Genomic DNA, 20,004 nt, shown 5'->3' with positions numbered 1-20,004 from the left:
GTTTTGACTTTGTTTTTCTTTTTTAGTAATACTACTAGTTGGCATTGTTACTGGATATCTTAGATTTTGCAACAGGGAAGAGTTAAACTCACTTAAGAGAATAAAGTATGTAAAGGTGATGGACAAAGCCATGTTTCATGGCATTAAAATAGATAAATTTCTAAATTGTGATGGTTCTTTTGCATATATTCTGGACTTACAGTCTTGCTGGACTGTTGCATGTGCAAGAACTGTAAGGCCCCAGTTTGGATGTCTTGCTTGCCAATTTATAATGTTTACTTAAAATGGCTTTCTTGTCATTGACCGACTTCATTGTTTCTTGTAGTGTCCATAGATTCTCTGACCATCATCATGATTCAGTGTCCTGTCTGTTGTATTAGATAATGATTTATTGTGAAAAAAAATTTAATTGTAACATTTTTTAGTTTTCTTGCTTTATTTCACAAGCTTGTCCAAGATTTACTGAAAAGTTTGCCACAGATGTTTACTAAAACGCTGGAGACCCAGAGTGCCTTGGGTCCTGCACTTCAGGCTGCATTTAAGCTGATGTCACCAACTGGCGGTCGAATGTCTGTTTTCCAAACACAGCTCCCAACTCTTGGCGTGGGAGCCCTGAAACCACGAGAGGAACCCAACCAAAGGTCATCTGCTAAGGTTAGATCACCAGGGGTATAGCCTGGTCAGTGCTGGTGCTGTTTCTTTGACCTAAGAGCTTGTTTTCCATTGGTTTGTTTTATTAATTGTTTGACTGTGATGAGGAGGGACTGTAAGTAATGAATAAAGAGTTTCACTGTTTCGTCCATATAACTATTTTATTATTTTCTCTACCTGCCTTATGCATCTGTGCTTTATTATCTTTAACATCTTAGGCTTTTAGAAATCTAACCTGGTTTTGATGAGAAAGTCTGGAAGACTAAGAGAATACATTTGCTAGGGACAAAGTGGAACCAAAATGACCATTAGAAGTGGTCATAATAGCTCGGAGATGGTGGCGCACACCTTTAGTCCCAGCACTCAGGAGGCAGAGGCAGGTAGATCTCTGTGAGTTTGAGGCCAGCCTGGTCTACAGAGTGAGTTCCAGGACAGCCAGAGCTCTACAGTGAAACCCTGTCATGAAAAACCAAAAAAGAAAGAAAGAAATGGTCATAATCTGGTAGACTAAGAGCCAGGGATTGCTTTTGAGCTCTGTGTGTGTGTTAGGAATTTGCATTTCCCAAAAGATAAGAGAAAAGCAAGTCTACCACATAGTTCCCATGTCATTCCTGGCCAGACAGCCTACATTCTGCTGCCTGTTAGAGGTTAGACCTCAGTAACTGATTCATTACATCCTTCTGTTTCTTTGTGTATGAAGAGAAGATGCTAATGCTCACCTCATAGGGTAGCGGAAAGGACTAAATACATGCCATGTATGAATTGTTAGCATGTCCCCAGCATATGGAACATTTAGTAGGCTAAAGTTAAAATAGTAATTACCTTTGTCTTTTAGAAAATTAATGTACTAGAGGTTTTTCTTTTCTTTCTTTTTTTTTTTAAAATATTTTTAATAGTAAACAGAATAAATATAAGCCCTCAGAACGTGCTTTAACACTGTGGTATACCTAAGTATATATTTACATTTTTTTGTTGAATTTAAAATTTTCTCTTTCTATTCTACAATTAATAGGAAATACATCTGACACCATCCACTGACTTCTATAAGAAATTAGCCTTGGACTGTTCTGGCCAGCAGGCAGCTGTTGACTTATTCCTTCTCAGTGGACAGTATTCTGATTTGGCTTCTCTAGGTATGTTCTTGCGTTTCTTTTTTTTTTTTTTTTGAAACCAGGTCTCAGGTAGCCCAGGGTGACCTTGAACTTCTCTGGGTCTGAGGATGACCTTGAGCTCTGGATTGTCCTGCCATCTCCCAAGCACTGGAATGACAGACTTGTTCTGTCACACCCAGCAGCAAGTTCTTTTTTAATGATTTTTCTAAAAGAACGTAAAAATGATGTTGTTATAATGTTCTGTTTTTGAAATGGGGTCTTGCTGTGTTACTCCAAATTTTTTGTTTTTGTTTTTCTGAGACAGCATTTCTCAGTGTAGCCTTGGCTGTCCTGGAACCCACTCTGTATACAGATCAGGCTGGTCTGGAACTCAGATCCACCTGCCTCTGTCTCCTGAGATTAAGGGTGTGTGCTACTATGCCTGGCAAGTAGTCTCAGCTCTTCCGGCTCCTACCCTTACACACTCCAACCAACCCCTTGGGTAGCTGGAACCATAGACATGTGCCACCATGCCTGGCCACCCTGGTTATCAGTCAGTTTAATCTGTTAAAACTTGATGCTCTTTTTTTTTTTTTTTTTTTTTTTTTTTGGAAGACAGGGTCTCTCTACAGAGCCCTAACTGTCCTGGAGCTCACTATGTGTAGACCCGGCCAGCCCCAAACTCACAAAGATCTACTTGCCTCTGCCTCCCAAGTACTGGGAGTAAAATCATACACCATTACCACTGGCATTCTACTCTTAGCTTAGTGTAAGGAAAATAGAGAAATTGCTTGCTATAACACTATTATAAAGGAGTAAAATATTCTTTTTGACGGTACCTTGAGAAGTCAGAGAAAAATGTGTGCAGTTACTTTGATATGAAGTGTTAGCTACTATTTTTTTGTTGTTTTGTTTTGTTTTGTTTTGTTTTTCGAGACAGGGTTTCTCTGTGTAGCTTTGCGCCTTTCCTGGAACTCACTTGGTAGCCCAGGCTGGCCTCGAACTCACAGAGATCCGCCTGGCTCTGCCTCCCGAGTGCTGGGATTAAAGGCGTGCGCCACCACCGCCCGGCAGTAGTTACTATTTTAAGGAGTGTATTGAGAGGCTAAGGTGTGTGTGTGTGTGTGTGTGTGTGTGTGTGTGGAGAGAGAGAGAGAGAGAGAGAGAGAGAGAGAGAGAGAGAGAGAGAGAGATCTATAACATAACTCAAGTTATGTTACCAGCACCACGTTGTGGCTCACAACTACCTATAACTCCAGCTCCCGAGAATTTGATGTCTCTGGCCTCTGTAGGTACCTGTACCCACATGTACAAATCCAACACATACTTGCACATAGTTTAATAATAACAATAAGTCTTTAAAAATTTGTAATAAGGGCTAGAGAGATGGCTCAGAGGTTAAGAGCACTTACTGCTCTTCCAGAGGTCCTGAGTTCAATTCCCAGTACCCACATGGTGGCTCACAACCATCTGTAATGAAATTTGGTGCCCTCTTCTGACATGCAGGCAGAACACTGTATACATAATAAATAAATAAATAAAATAAGAAACTTGTAATATATGTATATAGATATCTATAATATATCACACACACACACACACACACACACACACACACACACACACACACACACGATGACAGGGTGAGTAAAAAGAGCTTGTGTTCTCTTCCAGGCTGTATTTCTCGGTACTCAGCAGGCAGTGTTTATTACTATCCCTCTTACCATCATCAACACAATCCAGTCCAAGTGCAGAAATTCCAGAAGGAGCTACAGAGATACCTCACTCGGAAGATTGGATTTGAGGCAGTCATGAGGATCCGGTGCACCAAAGGTGGGAACACTTTTATTTCCCTCAGGGGACTTCATGTTGTTTTTAATACAGTAAAAATAGGTATCATGGGCTGGAGAGATGGCTCAGGAGTTAGGAACACTGGCTGTTCCTCCAGAGGACCTGAGTTCAATTCCCAGCATTCACATGGCAGCTCACAACTGTCTGTAACTCCAGTTCCAAGAGATCTGACACCTTCACACCAGTGTACATAAAATAAAGTTAAATAAATTATTTTAAAAAAAAAAGTAACCTGAACTCAGCATCAGTTTAAAATAAAGTTTAAAAAAAAATATGTATCACACTGGATTTACTCTGCACAGATACATTGCTGAGTTTTAGGATGTGAAATTGTACAATATGCAATTAACAGGAAAAAACTATCATAAACAGGGAATATTGGGGCTAGAGAAATGGCTCAGCAGTCATGGGTACAAACCCACACATAGACACACACGTGCACATAGTTTAAAATGATAACAATGAATCTTTAAAACATAGAGAATATTGTGAATGTATTTAAAACTACTGAACTGTGTGCATTAAAATGGTGAATTTTATGCCATGTGTGTTATTTCAGCTTTGTTTTGTTTTGTTTTAAAGAGGCCACATCTCCAAAGAAAATTCATGAAGTAAAAGTAAAAGAATGCGTAAAGAAAAAGTAAACACGTAGCAGTCATGGTGATCATTTCTCATTTCTAGGTCTTTCCATTCACACTTTCCATGGGAACTTCTTCGTCCGCTCTACAGACTTACTGTCTCTTCCCAATGTCAACCCAGATGCTGGGTATGCTGTGCAGATGTCAGTGGAAGAGAACCTCGCTGACACTCAGCTAGTCTCTTTCCAGTCAGCACTCTTATATACGTCAAGTAAAGGTACGCTTTTGTTTGCATTTATCCTCACAGAAATATGACTGCCCTGGTTTTTAAGACAAGGTCTCACTCTACAGCCCCCCTGGGTTCAGTCTTCAGCTCCGAGAAAAAAAAAAAATTCTCTCTAGGCTGGAGAGATAGTTCAGTGGTTAACAATGCTTCCTGCTCTTCCAGAGGCCCCAAATTTCAGTTCCCAGTCCCTATGGCAGTTTACAACTGCCTATCGCTCCAGGGGATCTTACACCTTCTGGCTTCTGTGGGCACCCACAGACATGTAACATACACACACACACACACACACACACACACACACACACACACACACACAAATAAAAATAACAGTAAATCTTTAAAAATCCCAGAGACAGGCAGATGTGGGGCCTTCTTGACCAGCCACTCTAAATTGTGAGATCCTGGACTAAATACTCAGTACCAAAAATAATAACACCGATCTGACATTGGTGGTGTGGGTAATTACTAAAGGAAAGGTGCTAAGGTGCTGTAGTCTTAAAATGAGAGAGTATCTTTTTTTTTTTTTTTTTTTTTTTTTTTGGTTTTTCGAGACAGGGTTTCTCTATGTAGTTTTGGTGCCTGTCCTGGATCTCGCTCTGTAGCCCAGGCTGACCTCAATCTCACAGAGATCACCTGCCTCTGCCTCCCGAGTGCTGGGATTAAAGGCATGTGCCACCACCGCCCAGTGAGAGAGTATCTTAATACATAAGGTGAAGAGTGATTGAGGAAGGGCATCTGATGTCAATCTCTGGCCTACACATGTGCATGCATGGTACACCTGGATATACCAATACACACACACATTCATGGGCACACAAAAAACCTGGTGGTACATGCCTTTAATCCCAGCACATGGGAGGCGGAAGGTAGGCAGATCCCTGTGTGTTCAAGGCTACCCAGGGCTATACAGACCCTGTCTAAAAGAAAAAAAAAAAATTCCCTTTATTATGCTGGGGATGTAGCCCTGTTTGCTCAAGCGTACACAAAGTCCAGATCTATCCCCAGTGCAGCATAAAGCAGACATGATGATGCACACTGTGATCCCAGCACTTGGGAGTGGAGGCAGGACGATCAGAGTCATCCTTGGCTATGTATGAGACTGTGCCTAAAATACATAATTGATTAATGAGGCTAGAGTTATAACTTGTGGTGGAACATGTACTTAGCATGTGAGAGGCTATGGTCACAATGCTCAGCACTAAAAATAACCACAGATCTGGCATTTGGTATTTCCCAGAGGTTTTCCTAGTGGTCTTTTTATTAATTGATTGCTGTTGTGATTACCAAAGAAAAGGTACTGTGATATTCATTTTTAAATTTTTTTCCCCCCGTGATTGAAAAATTATACTGGTCATGGTGGCACACACCTTTAATCCCACCACTTGGGAGGCAGAGGCAGGTGGATCTCTGAGTTTGAGGCCAGCCTGGTCTAATTTTTGTTTTGTTTTGTTTTGTTTTTCAAGACAGGGTTTCTCTGTGTCATTTTAGTTCCCTTCCTGGATCTCACTGTGTAGACCAGGCTGGCCTCAAACTCACAGAGATCCACCTGGCTCTGCCTCCGAGTGCTGGGATTAATGGCATAGGCCACCACCGCCCAGCTCAGCCTAATCTAAGTAGTGAATTCCAGAACAGCCAGAGCTCCATAGTGAGACCCTGTCTCAAAAAACAAACCAAACGAATATATATAAACCTGGGGCTGGAGAGATGGCTCAGCAGTTTAGAGAGCTTGTTGCTCTTGCAGAGGCCCTGGGTTTGATGCCCAGCACCCACATGGTGGCTCACAACCACCCAAAACTCCATTTCCAGAAGATCTAATACCCTCTCTGATCTGAGGGCACGAGGTTTGTACTTGGTATACATATATACATGCAGGTAAAATATTTATACACAAAAAAATAAATAACTCTAAAAAATAGTTTTTAATATTTATAAATTGCTGCTGGAGAGGTGGCTCATTGACTGCGCCAGCGGTGGTGGCGCACGCCTTTAGTACCAGCACTCAGGAGGCGGAGGCGGGAGGATCTCTGAGAGTCTACAGAGTGAGGTCCAGGACAACCAGGCTACACAGTGAAGCCCTGTCTCTGAAACAAAAAACAAAACAAAAAACAAACAAAAAGCATTGATTGTTCTTCCAGAGGACCCAGGTTCAGTTTCCAGTACCCACATGACAGCTCATAAGTATCTGTAACTCTAGTTCCAAGGGGTCCCATGTCCTTTCCTGGAACCAAACAGATATGGTACCCTGACATACATGCAGGCGAAACACTCATAAAATACAAATAAATAAAACTAAGCCGGGCAGTGGTGGCACACGCCTTTAATCTTGGGAGGCAGAACCAGGTGGATCTCTGTGAGTTCAAGGCCAGCCTGGTCTACAAAGTGAGATCCAGGACAGGCTCCAGAACCACACAGAGAAACCCTGTCTCGAAAAACCAAAAAAAAAAAAAAAAAAAGAAAAAGAAAGAAAAGAAAAGAAAAGAAAGAAAAAGAAACATGAGGAAAAATAAAACTTTTAGAAGGCAGGGAATTGGTTAGGCATAGTTGTGTGCCTCTCTAATCTTAGCAGTCAGGAAGCTGACAGAGTAGGATTGTGAGTTGGAGCCCTGCCTGGCCTGTGTCTTGATCCTATTCAGGAGAGAACAAGAGAAAAGGCTTAGCATATTATCAGCGTTCAACTACAATTTCTGCTGTCTATTTAGTAATAACTTAGAGGAGTTTTTATCATTACCGTATATCTTCTGATATTTTGTGGTGCTATCCCTGCTTTCTATGTGACCTTCTTGGTCATAAGTGCAAAAAGAAATGATTTTAGGGGCTGGCAAGGTGGCTCAGCAGGTAAAGGTTTCTGTCACCAAACCTGATGACATAAATTTGATCCCTGATGCCCATGAGGAGAGAGCCAACTCGCAGATGTTATTCTCAGACTTAATCGATAAATATTTTTTAATGGAAAAAAATATTCTTTAAAAAAGAAAATAGCTATTGTATTTTTCCCCTAAAGGTGAAAGAAGAATTCGTGTCCATACTTTGTGTTTGCCAGTAGTTTCCACCCTGAATGAAGTCTTTCTTGGAGCTGATGTTCAAGCAATTTCAGGATTATTGGCCAATATGGGTAAGAATTGTTATCTGTTTAAATATTTTACATCATACCATTAAACACATACATGTGTTCTAGTTTTACCTAAAGTTGTTACCTTAGACGTTTCGATGTTTGAGTGTGTGTCTTTTTCAATGAAAAGGTCCTCTGGGTGGCAGTGGTGCACGCCTTTAATCCCAGCACTCGGGAGGCAGAACCAGGTAGATCTCTGTGAGTTCGAGGCCAACCTGGGCTACAGAGTGAGTTCCAGGAAAGGTGCAAAGCTATACAGAGAAACTCTGTCTCGAGGGGAAAAAAAAGATTAACTCATTTAACAACGTTTTATGAAACACAACTCAGCAACTCAAACAACAGTTTTTAAAAATGAAACATTCTAATATAATACAATCCAAAGCTACTTATATGTTGAAGCAGGACAGAAAAGTATTGAATGTGCATTCTTCCTAATTAAACCGTTGTGTCTTAGAAGAGCAAAAAACCGTGTTTGTACAACACTGCCATCCATTACACACAGGACCTGGATCTGAGCCCAGAGGTCTCAGGTCTCAGTAGTTCAGCTGTGTGTTCAGAGTAGAGGCTACAGCAGCAAAGTTCACACAGTGCAACACGGCTGAACGTTCCCAGAAACACCTTGAGTTTGTTGTGTGTGTGTTTGTATTAACTTCTGTTTGCTCCAACTTCAAAAACCTTTTGCTAGTGCCAGATTTTTTTTTAATCCCCAACATTCAGTTACATGACCCCATCTGGGGTTTCAAGGCATTTGGCTATAAAGAGTTGGAATCAAATTTGACATTAAAAAAACTAAACATATGTTATTTTCAAACATATTATGTTCATGACCTTGCTTAAATCTGCTATGAAAAAAATTCATTGGGCCATTATGCATGGTGGTGCATACATTTAATCCCAACACCTGGGAGAGAGAGGCAGGCAGATCTCTGAGTTCAAGGCCTGCCTGATCTACAAATGGAGTTCCAGGACAACCAGGACTGTTGCACAGAGAAACCCTGACTTGGGGGGCGGGGGGTGGAATTCTTTGGGCCAGCATGATGTCTTGACAGGTAAAGGTATTTGCCAACCAGCCTGACTACCTGAGTTCAGTCCCTGAACTCACATGATGGAAAGAGAACTGACTCCTGCAAACCAGTGTGTGTGTGTGTGTGTGTGTGTGTGTGTGTGTGTGTGTGTGTGTGAGAGAGAGAGACAGAGAGAGACAGAGAGAGACAGAGAGAGAGAGAGAGAGAGAGAGAGAGAGATCTGTTTTGTTACTTTGTCCTTTCCAGTAGACTCACCAACTTCCTGTCCCGTGTCTTTCTTGTCCCTCCTCTCCCTCACTAGCCGTTGACAGGTCAGTGACTGCCAGCCTGAGTGATGCCCGGGATGCTTTGGTGAACGCTGTCATCGACTCTCTCTCAGCTTACCGCTCTTCAGTCCTGAGTGGCCAGCAGCCAGGCCTCATGGTTCCTTTCTCTTTGAGGCTCTTCCCTCTTTTTGTGTTGGCTCTCCTTAAACAGGTGAGAAGACAGACTAGCACAGTAAGAATGTTAAAAAGCTGTTTATTCCTTGAAATCCTAAATGTTGTGTAAGTAGCTTTAAACCAGTTAAATTTTCTGAGGATGGGAACCCTATCATTTATTGGAGCATTGAAGGGATTTATAGCCAGAGAAATTTATGGATAATTTAATGCAAGTGCCTCACATGTAAGAGATAACTCACTTGTCAAGGATTCGATGTTGTGACCACAAATTCAAATGATAACTAGCTTTCTAAAGAAAGACTTGGAAATTGTGCTGTTGGTATAAGAAACCACATGTGTACTGCTTGTTCTCACTCATACCAGAAGCTTAGAAATGAGCACACGGACTCAAAGAGCAGAATGACAGTTGGTAGAGACCGAGGAGTGGAAAGAATGAAGATACTGGTGGGGGGGTGGGGGCAGTGTTAGTGAGACAGGAGAGTCCTGGGTGTGCACAGTATGAGTGAAGTGCCTGGGCATGCCCAGCTTGCATGCAGTTCTGGAAGTCCTAGAAGTCTTTACAACCCAGGCTCTTGTCTAGAAAGCCTTTTTCTGTACTGTCACTTGATTCAACGCCAGCTCACCTGTGTGACTGCAGCACTGTCAGCCCCGCCCATCTCACAGCACGTGACTCCCCTCATTCCTCACCCCTCTGTGGTTTTTTTATGCCCGTATCACTGACCGCATAGTTTGCTTATTCATTAGTTTTCCCTTTTTTGTTGTTGAGACAGGGTGTCACTATGTAGCCCTCAATGTCCTAGAGCTCGCTTTGTAGACCAGGCTGGTCTTGAACTCACAGAGGTCCACCTGCCTCTGCATCCCAAGATGTTACACCGATTTTATTTCTCCTTTTATAGGAAGTAAACCATGAACACAAAGATCTTTGTATTTTTTTATTCACTATTTAGTCCCAGCACCTAGTATGTAATAGACACTAAATAAATGAAAAAGATTTTAGTGAATCATTTCACCTGTAACTATATATGCAGTGATTATTTATTTTATACTTTGTTTTAAATTTGTTTTATTTTATATGCCTGGGTGTTTTGCTTGCATGTGTACCTGGTGCCTATGGAGGTCAGAAAAAGATAACATCTTTTAGGACCGGTTATGGATAGTTGTGAGCTGTCATATGTGTGCTGGGAACCTAATCTGGGTCTTTTGCAAGACCAGCCAGTGCTCTTAACCACTGAGCTATCTCTTAAGTTCCTATTACTTTATATTTACAGATGAAGTAACTCACTAAACTCTTTCTCACGCTGTACCAGCAAAGCCTCTATCACAGTCACCTAGGCCACCAGCTTTCAACACGTGCTGATTAATGGCAGCCCCACAAGTGCAGTTGTCCTGGGCATAAAAAGCTGGCCTGGGTTCTTTGGGATGGTGAGCACAGACGAACACCAAGCACACACTCCTCAATGAGTGACGTGTGACAGTCTGAGTTAGGTGCGGTGAGGGGAAGCCGCGGCTGTCAGTGTTTCTCCTGAGTGTGCCAGCAGATGCCTGCTCACCTGAGCTGCCTTGAGAGGCTTTCTGCTCACACTTGGCTCATTGTTCCCTGCCTGTACTCCTTTCCACCAATTGGAACACTTTAGTACATGACTTCTTAAAAGATATTTTCAAGGGATAATTTATGATAAATTTGCTAATTCTGTCTGAAGATCTTTGAGCAACTGACATTTACAAAATCCTGTCTTTTTTTAATATTGGGGGGTATGGTTTTTGCTTTGTTACAGAAGTCTTTCCAGACTGGGACGAATGCACGTCTAGATGAACGAATTTTTGCCATGTGTCAAGTGAAAAACCAGCCCTTAGTTCACCTTATGCTCACAACACACCCCAGTTTGTATAGAGTTGACAACCTCTCAGATGAGGTAAGATCAACTCCTCGTTCTGTGGCTTCTTCTGAAAATTGTTAAGCCTAATTATATTCAGTATGGAAGTGAGAGTTTGTTACTTAAATCTTTGGTTTTTTTTATAGGTAAATATACAGAAACTTTGATTTTTAGGGAAGTTCCAGAAAATGGTGACTTTAAGTTTTCTAAGACAATTCTCTCTTTCTCTAGTTTTGGATTTAAAGATAAGTTACAGATATGCTATAGAAGGTGTCTCAGTTTCTGTTGCTGTGCTAAAACACAATGACCAAAGGCAACTTGACAAGGAAAAGGTTTATTTCAGCTAGTAGTTGGTAGTTCATCATGCAGAGAAGTTAGAGCAGGAACTCAAGGCAGGTCTGATGGGAAGGCCAGGGAGGGGTGCTGCTTACTGGCTTGCTCCTGATGTTTGCTCAGCCTGCTTTCTTACACACCCCAAGACCACTGCCCACAACTGGGCTACTCTCATATCACTCACTAATTGAGAAAAGTGTCCCACAAGCCAATCTGGTGGGGGCATTTTCTCAGTTAAGTAGGTTCCCTCTTCTCGAATGACTAGGCTGTGCCAAGTTGACATAAGATAGCCAGCACAGAAGATTCTTATAATATACCCTAGCCAATCTCCCCTAATGTTTAATTTTCTAGTTAGCTGGGTGGTAGCCATATATATTTTATATATGTGTGTGTGTGTGTGTGTGTGTGTGTGTGTGTGTGTGTGTGTGTGTGTCTTATGTCTCTAGTTCAATGACTTTGGGAGACTGAAGCAGGAGGACCACTTGAGCATATGAGTTTGAAACAGCCTGGAAACAGACCCTATCTCAAAACAAAATCCAAAACATTTTAAAGTAAATACAAAACTATATTACATTTGTAAAATTCAAGAAAACAAAATTGTTGGGAGTAGTAGTGCATACTTTTAATCCCAACACTCAAGAGGCAGAAGCAGGCAGTCTCTATGATTTCAAAGCCAGTCTGGTCTACGTGACATGGTCCAGGACAGACCAGGCTTCATAGAGAGAACTTCTCTCAAAAAGAAAGAACAGAGAAAATTAATTAGTATATTATTAGTAACTAAATTCTAGATTTGGTTTGTATTCATTACTGTCACTTATCTGTTCACTATGCATTATATTCATTGAATTTATTTCTTTTAATAATAGTTAAAAAGCCAGGCTTGGTGGTACATATCTAATCCTAGCACTTGCATGGTGGATCAGGAGTTGAAGACTAACCCGAACTATAAAGGGAGTTCCAGGCCTGCCTGGCTCTCTCAAAACCAAAAACTTGGAGCTGAGGATGTACTCAGTTGGTAGAATGCTTGCCCAGCATGCATGAAGCCTGGGTTCCCTAGTGAGCCCTGCATAAACCCATCGTGATGGCTCATACCTGCTGTCCCAGTACTTGGGATATTGAGGCAGGAGGATCAGAAAAGAAGTCCAAGGTTACCTTTAGCTACATAGAAAGCTGGCAGCCAGCTTGGACCTAACGATCTGGTCAAGAAACAAAAAGGGGGGGCTGGAGAGATGGCTCAGCAACTTAAGAGTTGCTCTTCTGGCTGCTCTTCCAGAGGACCCAGGTTCAATTCCCAGCTCCCACATGGCAGCTCACAACTGTCTGTAACTCCAGTTCTAGTGCTTCTGACACCCGCACACAGACATGCATGCAGGCAAAACACCAATGCACATAAAAAATAATAATAATAAACTATAAAAACAGCAACAAAAGGTGGGACTAGACTGGAGAGATGATTGCTGGGAAGGTGCTTGCTGCACAAAGGTGAGGACCTGAGGTAGTACCCAGCACTGGTATGAAAGCAGAGGAGGACAGCATGGGTCTGTAACCCCAGCACTGGGAAACAAAGGCAGGAGGATCCCTGGAAAGTGCTGGCCAGCCAGCTAACTGAGTCAACATTGGGTTGACTCTGGGTTCATTGAGAGCTGGTCTCAAAGAATAAGATGGAGAGTAATGGAAAAGACATGTGCCAGTAACTTCTGGCTACACACACAAGAAATAAATAGGATCAGATATTTGATTTCAGTTATTAGAGTCACAGTGGCTTTGTTTAATATACATATTACTCCATCTTTGCCATGGATAATTGATTCATCTAATTAAAGTCTAAGCTCTGAGAAGTCAAATTCATTTAATTATATTTGTCATTTAACTATAGCTCTAAAGAGCTGGGCATGGTATCACATGCCAGTAATTTCAAAATTTAAGAAGAGGAGGCAGGACAATCAGAAGTTCAAGATCATCTTCAGCTATATAAGAAGTTTGAGGCCAGCCTGGGCTATATCAGACCCTTTCTCCAAAAAGCACTGAGGCTGAGGGTTTGGCTCAAAGGATAAAATGCTTATTGTGGAAGCATGAGGACCAGATTTCAGAACCCACATGAAAAGCAGGGCATGCATAAAAAACAAGAAGCAGACATGGCAGCCAGCTGTAATTCCATCACTCTGAAGACAGGCAGCAGATCCTTGGAACAAGGATTCCAGATAACTTACAGCTAGCTAGTTATCTGGAATTGGTGAGCTCCAGGTTAAGCAAAAGACTGCCTTAATAAAGTAAAAGGCATCCAACACCAATTGTGAGCTTGTACACAGGCGCACACGTATATGCCCATGTACCTAGGCACATGTGAACACATGCCATATACATGTACATATGCAAATATATATATTGTGTCTGTGTGTTACCTGTATCTATAAACCTCACTCTTTGCTTCCTTCTTCAGGGAGCTCTCAATATCAATGACAGAACCATACCTCAGCCCCCCATTCTTCAGCTCTCGGTGGAGAAGTTGAGCAGAGATGGAGCTTTCCTCATGGATGCAGGCTCGGTGAGTGGATTTACTCAGCCTGATGAGCTCAATGTGCTACTGAGCCTCCTTAGCACTTGGCTTCAGCTGCCTTTAATCTGTATGTTAGCGTTGGCCATTCTCCCTGCAGCCTCCAGTTTCTCGATGTATAGTAGTTCTCTGTACGTCTCGCTAAGCATGCTTATCCTTTAGACTTTTTAAACATAACCAGTGGTAAAGGTGCCAGACTCACTATTAGGCTGCCTCTCAAAACAGCATATTCTTGTTTGCAGGTACTGATGCTTTGGGTTGGAAAAAATTGTGCACAGAATTTTCTCAGCCAAGTTCTGGGAGTTCAAAACTATGCATCAATTCCACAGATGATGGTAAGCTTTTTATGTTGGTAATCATAGGAAATTTAAAGCACATTTTAAATATGGCAAAAACATGAACCCCGTTTTCAAGTCAGAAATTAATACTCCAAGTTGCTTCCAGAGTTACTATCCTCACAGATGGTATCTCTCAACTGTAAGTGCTCATTTTATGGTTCGGTTTGGGTGCGTTTCTAGGCAGGAGGATCTTGCTGTATTGCTCAGGGTTATCTGTGGTCCTAGGACTCAGAGGGATCCTTGTGCCTCAGCCTCTCTTGTCTTTTTTTTTTTTTTTTTTTTTTGTTTTTTGTTTTTTGTTTTTCGAGACAGGGTTTCTCTGTGTAGCTTTGCGCCTTTTCCTGGAACTCACTTGGTAGCCCGGGCTGGCCTCGAACTCACAGAGATCCACCTGGCTCTGCCTCCCGAGTGCTGGGATTAAAGGCGTGCGCCACCACCGCCCGGCTTTTTTTTTTTTTTTTTTTTTTAAGATTTATTTATTTATTATGTATACAGTGTTCTGCCTGCACACATCCCTGCAGGCCAGAAGAGGGCACCAGATCTCATTTCAGATGGTTGTGAGCCACCATGTGGTTGCTGGGAATTGAACTCAGGACCTCTGGAAGAGCAGCCAGTGCCCTTAACTGTTGAGCCATCTCTCCAGCCCCAATAAATAATCTTTTAAAAGAAGATTATAGCTAGGATTTTAGCTTTTAGTTCTTGAGCAAAACTACTGGACTGAATGAATAGGCATTTTAAGTAATAAAGTAAGGAAACGGTCATATTAGTAATAACTACCCAGATGAGTCAGTTGATTCTAAATTTTATTATGAAGTGAAGAGCTGGGAGGTTTTCCTAGATCAAGACTGTACAAATTGGGTCCAAGAGCCTGCCACTTGTTCTGTAATTAGGACTTTATTGCAACACAACACAACACAACACAACATATCCATTCACTTCAGTATGGCAATGGCAAAGCGGAGTATTTGCAACAGAGACAAAATTACTTCAAAGCCCAAAATAGTCACTTGGTTATTCAACAAAATCAGCTGATTATTAAATTTAAAATCTGAAGAATGCTTCAGACTACACAGTCGATAATAACACTAATTGGAGTTTTGTTTAACAGACCGACCTTCCAGAACTTGATACACCAGAATCTGCCAGAACAATAGCTTTCATCTCGTGGCTTAGAGAACAGAGGCCATTTTTCCCAATACTCTATGTAATCAGGTAAGTCAGATTTTTAATCTGTCAATTAATGTCTGGCCTTACGAGGACATGTTTAGTATGTGTATGACCTAATTTGTAAGTAAACCTTTTAAAAGAACATAGGAGGGTCGGGGATGTAGCTTAGTTGGTAGAATCTTATGTAGCATCTCAGGGTTCAGTCCCCAGCACAATATAAAACAGTGCATGGTGACACATGCTTGTGAGGCCAGCACTCGAAAGGTGGAGACAGGAGCATCAGTTTAAGTTCATCCTCAGTTAGAATGAGTCCAAAGTCAGCCTGGACTACATGAGACCAGGTATCTGTGTAACAGCCCTGGCTGTCCTGGAACTTGCTCTGTAAACCAGGCTGATCTCAAACTCACAGAGATCTACCTGCCTCTGCCTCCGGAATGCTGGTCTACAGAGCGAGTTCCAGGCCAGCCTCGGCTACACAGAGAAACCCTATCTTAATAAATAAATAATAAAATGAACCAAAATAAATAATAAAATGAAATAAAAATAATATGGAAGAATAAAATTTAATTCTTTTCAATAAATAGTCATCAACTATTCATGATAACCAATTATTAGAATTACTAAACTTTCACTGGGCATGGTGGTACATGCCTTTAATCTTAGCACTCAGGAGGCAGAGACAGGCCAATATTTGAGTTTGAGGCCAGCCTAGTCTAAAAAACAAGTTCCAGGATAGGTGTGTACCAGACTTTTTCTTTGGGTCTGCCACCCAGCCAGCTTCCAAATCATGACATGGAGACTTATTATTAGTTTTGAATGCTCCGCCTACCTTATGCTTGTTTCCGGCTATCTCTTTTAACTTAAATTAACCTTTTTCTCTTTATCTACCTTTTGCCTCAGGGCTTTTTACCTTTTCTTATTTTCTTGCTATCTCTGTGTCTGGCTTACTGACAGTTGCCTGCCTGGCTTCTTGCCCCGGGGCATGTCTCTCTCTTTCTCTCTCTGTTTATTCTCTCTGCCTGGCAGCCCTGCCTATCCTCTCCTGCCTAGCTATTGGCCGTTCCGCTTTTTATTAGACCAATCAGGTACCTTAGGCAGGCAAGATGAAACAGATGCAACACATCTTTACATAATTAAACAAATGCAGCATAAACAAAAGTAGCACACCTTTACACAGTTCAAGTAATAGTCTGAGCATAAACAAATGTAACACATCTTTGCCTAGTCAAAATAACATTTCACGGCATAGGTGTTTTGCCTATATGTATGTATGTGTACCGTGTGCATACCTGGTGCCCTTGGAAGTCAGAAGAGGGCACTGGCTTCTCTAGAACTGGACGTAGAGGCAGTTGTGATCCACCATGTAGGTGCTAGAAACCAAATGAGCCCAGCTCTTCTGTAAGAACAGCAAGTGCTCTAAACCACTGAACCTTCTCTCCAGCCCCTAGGCACAGCTATTTATGTGGTCAAAACTATTTTAATTACCACAGTAAATCAATAGCCTATGAAAAAAATTCCACGGTTTATCTTCTGTATCTAACGTACATGAACACTCTTGCCTTTTATTTCTAAGGGAGGAGAGTCCGATGAAAGGAGCCTTCCTTCAGAACCTGGTAGAAGACAGAACGGAATCCGCACTGTCTTATTATGAATTCCTCCTGCACATACAGCAGCAAGTGAACAAGTGAAGAGACCCGGGGCTGCTGAGGAATCAGTGCAGAGTTCCTGAGAACGCAGTACCTTCTCTCCTCCTTTAGATTGTGAACAAATGTGATGATTAAGATGTTTCACTGTGATTTCAACAACTATAGCAAATAAAGGACCACAGCAGAGAGTCAGATGTGCAACTCCAAAATACTGTACTTTCAAATCAAAATAGATTGGAAGCCTTTTTTTTCCTTTGCTGTCAACTATGTTTGAGTTGTTACAGATTGAGATGAGTCAGTACTGCAGAGGCAAAGTACATTTTATAAAATAAAGACTTCCGTGTTCTGCATTTCTAGTTCTCATTTTTTTTATTTTTCTGAGTTTTTGGCTGCTACATTTAAAAACCTCACAAAACTAAGTGTTGCAGGGAAGTTTCAAATCTATCAATAATGATCTTTTTTAAATTGGAAAATCTGAAAGTCAACAGACAGTAGAAAAGCTAGAATCCATTCTCTTTATGTTTCTTGCCCCGCCCCCACCCTTCTTTTTAAGGAAGGAAAGGGATCATGTTAACAAAGACTGGAGTAAACCAGCTCTGGCCTTGCTTGGGAAGAGTGTAAAGGAACTGTCAAGCTTTAAAGTCATCAGTATTCTCTCTACTTGAACAAAGTCACTTTAATTTGAGGTGAAAACTGTAATTAGGTGATTTTCTGCTGTTTTATTCTGCCATGATAGAATTAGAGCTGTCTTCATAAGTATATCGGGACTGGCAATGATAACAGCGGGGAAATTTGGGTTATCTGGATTCCGAGTGGGTTTTTGTTTGGGACATTTCTGCTGTGGCTGATAAAAAGTTAAAGTATTTTGGAAAAATGAGAGTGAAAGCAGTTAAAGGTTCTATAAATGCTATCTCAGAGTGCATCAATGTTTCTCTAAGGAGTTTAATAATCACATTGGAAGCCACTCATATTCTGGGATGTTAAAACCTGCTAAAGTATGAATGCTGCTGTTTGAGTTGGTGGATATTAAGATTGTACAAATTCATCATATTAAAGTTATAAAAGAAACTTGATTTCTGAACATGCTCTAAAGACTGCTTGTTTTGATTCAGTTAGAGGATTATTACAGTCAGACTATCAGATGGCTTCTGTTTACAAATAGGTAAATTATCCATGTGTATTTAAAGTGCTGTGATGTGTTTTTAAGAGTTTGGCTTAGTTTTCACAGGTTCACCTTGTCTTGTAAGAACTTCAATGATGTTTGTGTGTAATACTTAATGAAGAGATTTTTTTCTGTTTTTTGTTTTCATAGGTTAGAAATGTGTTTACAATCCTGGTCTCACGTGATCACCAATGAAATAGTAACTTTCAGGTTTACACCTACATGGGCTGACTTGAACTCCTGGGAAGGGAAGCAGCAGGTCCCTGGAGTATACAACTACTGTTTGCCAGCTGCTTCCGAATAACTGTGCTTCATGAGAATGACAGTGTTAAGGTTCTTTTTAAATTACAAGCCAGACATGATGGTACATGCCCCTAACCTGGTACTAGAGAGGCCAAGGCCAGAGAATTGTTAGCCTGGGCTACATATAGCAAGTGCCAGACCAGCCAGACTTTGTCTCAAAAGGGATGATTAAAAATATTAGTACACTGAACCAAATTTCTCTTGAAAGCTGCTTCATTATTGAGAAGCACTTTTCAAACTATAACCAATTAAATTTATATAATTTCCCCCTCTTTTTAAGAAACAGCCATTATGTACTGATGTTCCTTTAAATGAACTGAAGTTCTCTTTTTAATGTGATTTTTAAATGTTGGTATTTGTAGGGTCTTTCTTTGTAGTAAGGAATCTTCCAGAGGGAAACGTTGCACTCCTAGGGAAACCTTCCTTGTGCCTCAGTCCTTCCCTGAGTGAGTGAGTCTGACCCTTATTAGCTAGCACCTGCTTGGTTAGTTATTTCACAAATTTACTTTAAATTTTATTTTAGATATCATGTAATGTGCAATCCAGAGTAATTTTATAACAGTTATAAAAACATAACTATTTAGGGTTCATGATTTTCATTCTCTAGATAAGAGAATGAACCTTTGTGGAATATTGATATAATTATTTTTTGCGATATTGAATGTGTTTTTTAGTTTGTTTTGTTTTGGCAGTAAGACACTACCCATCCTATCATCCTGTATTACTTTCTGATGTAAAGCAACTAATATTTACACTATGCCATATTTTTTTTATTGTAGTTGTAAATTATGAAAGATCCTTGAATTTTCTACAGATCTACAACTACTAAAGTAACAGACAAGGGTAATCTTGATATATAAATCTGAGCATGGCAGTTCGACCATAAAAAGTCTCTATTTTTCTAATTTCTAGAATTTTTAAATAATGTTTCTCTAAGTCTGACATACTAATATTCACTCAAGCAGTACCATTTATTTTAGCTTGCATATATTTTAATTTAATGTAATGTATTGAGTCTAATAGACTGTTTTGCAATAATTAGAATAAAAGATTTAAACTTCTAATCAGAGATGCATAACAGCTGTTATCTAGGGGACCACCAAATGTGATTTCACAGTTTTAACTATTAGAAATACAATCCTTACATAGAAAATTTAATTTTGTAAAGTAGTGTATAATATTGTAACATTAAGTCCTTTGTCTCGAATCAAAAATAAGTATTGATCTTCAATGTGTTGTGTTCAGTCTCGCTTCTCTGAAATGTTAAGAAACAAGATTTTTCTTCCTTTTTACAGATTGTAATTTTCACTGTTTTATTCCTGTTTTTAAAAAAAGTCATTTGTAACCCATGCAAACAATCGTTTGATCTGTGCTAACTTATGAATTTGGCTATTCAATAAAGTTAATTAAAAGAGCTTATAAACAGTGGCTGGTTATTTATAGTCCAGATTGGTGGCCTTGCCTCCACAAGGTTTTATTTTGGGGGATAGGCTCTTATAAAGCCTAGGCTCGCCTCTAACTCACTATGTAGCCAAGTATAAAACCTTTAACTTCTGATCCTCTTGCCTCTACCTCCTAAGTACTAGAATTATAATA

At 40.6% G+C, this 20,004-nt stretch overlaps 1 protein-coding gene across 1 annotated transcript in view; it reads left to right on the top strand.

The window, feature by feature from the left end:
• The window catches only part of Sec24a (SEC24 homolog A, COPII coat complex component), a 59,896-nt gene extending 42,603 nt beyond the window's left edge, over positions 1-17,293 (top strand). The window contains exons 13-23 of the mRNA XM_059270495.1: positions 448-654; positions 1,664-1,784; positions 3,417-3,575; positions 4,275-4,448; positions 7,459-7,569; positions 8,893-9,068; positions 10,807-10,944; positions 13,679-13,783; positions 14,035-14,127; positions 15,239-15,342; positions 16,871-17,293. Of these exons, the coding sequence (XP_059126478.1) occupies positions 448-654; positions 1,664-1,784; positions 3,417-3,575; positions 4,275-4,448; positions 7,459-7,569; positions 8,893-9,068; positions 10,807-10,944; positions 13,679-13,783; positions 14,035-14,127; positions 15,239-15,342; positions 16,871-16,985 (1,503 nt within the window). The 3' untranslated portion in view covers positions 16,986-17,293. The remainder of the gene's footprint in view (positions 1-447; positions 655-1,663; positions 1,785-3,416; positions 3,576-4,274; positions 4,449-7,458; positions 7,570-8,892; positions 9,069-10,806; positions 10,945-13,678; positions 13,784-14,034; positions 14,128-15,238; positions 15,343-16,870) is intronic.
• The last annotated feature ends 2,711 nt before the right edge of the window (positions 17,294-20,004 follow it).

The sequence above is a fragment of the Peromyscus eremicus genome, chromosome 8a (assembly GCF_949786415.1).
Source record: "Peromyscus eremicus chromosome 8a, PerEre_H2_v1, whole genome shotgun sequence".
NCBI lineage: Eukaryota > Metazoa > Chordata > Mammalia > Rodentia > Cricetidae > Peromyscus > Peromyscus eremicus.
Note: the sequence above shows the minus strand (reverse complement) of the source record. Positions and strands in the feature narration are given on the sequence as shown.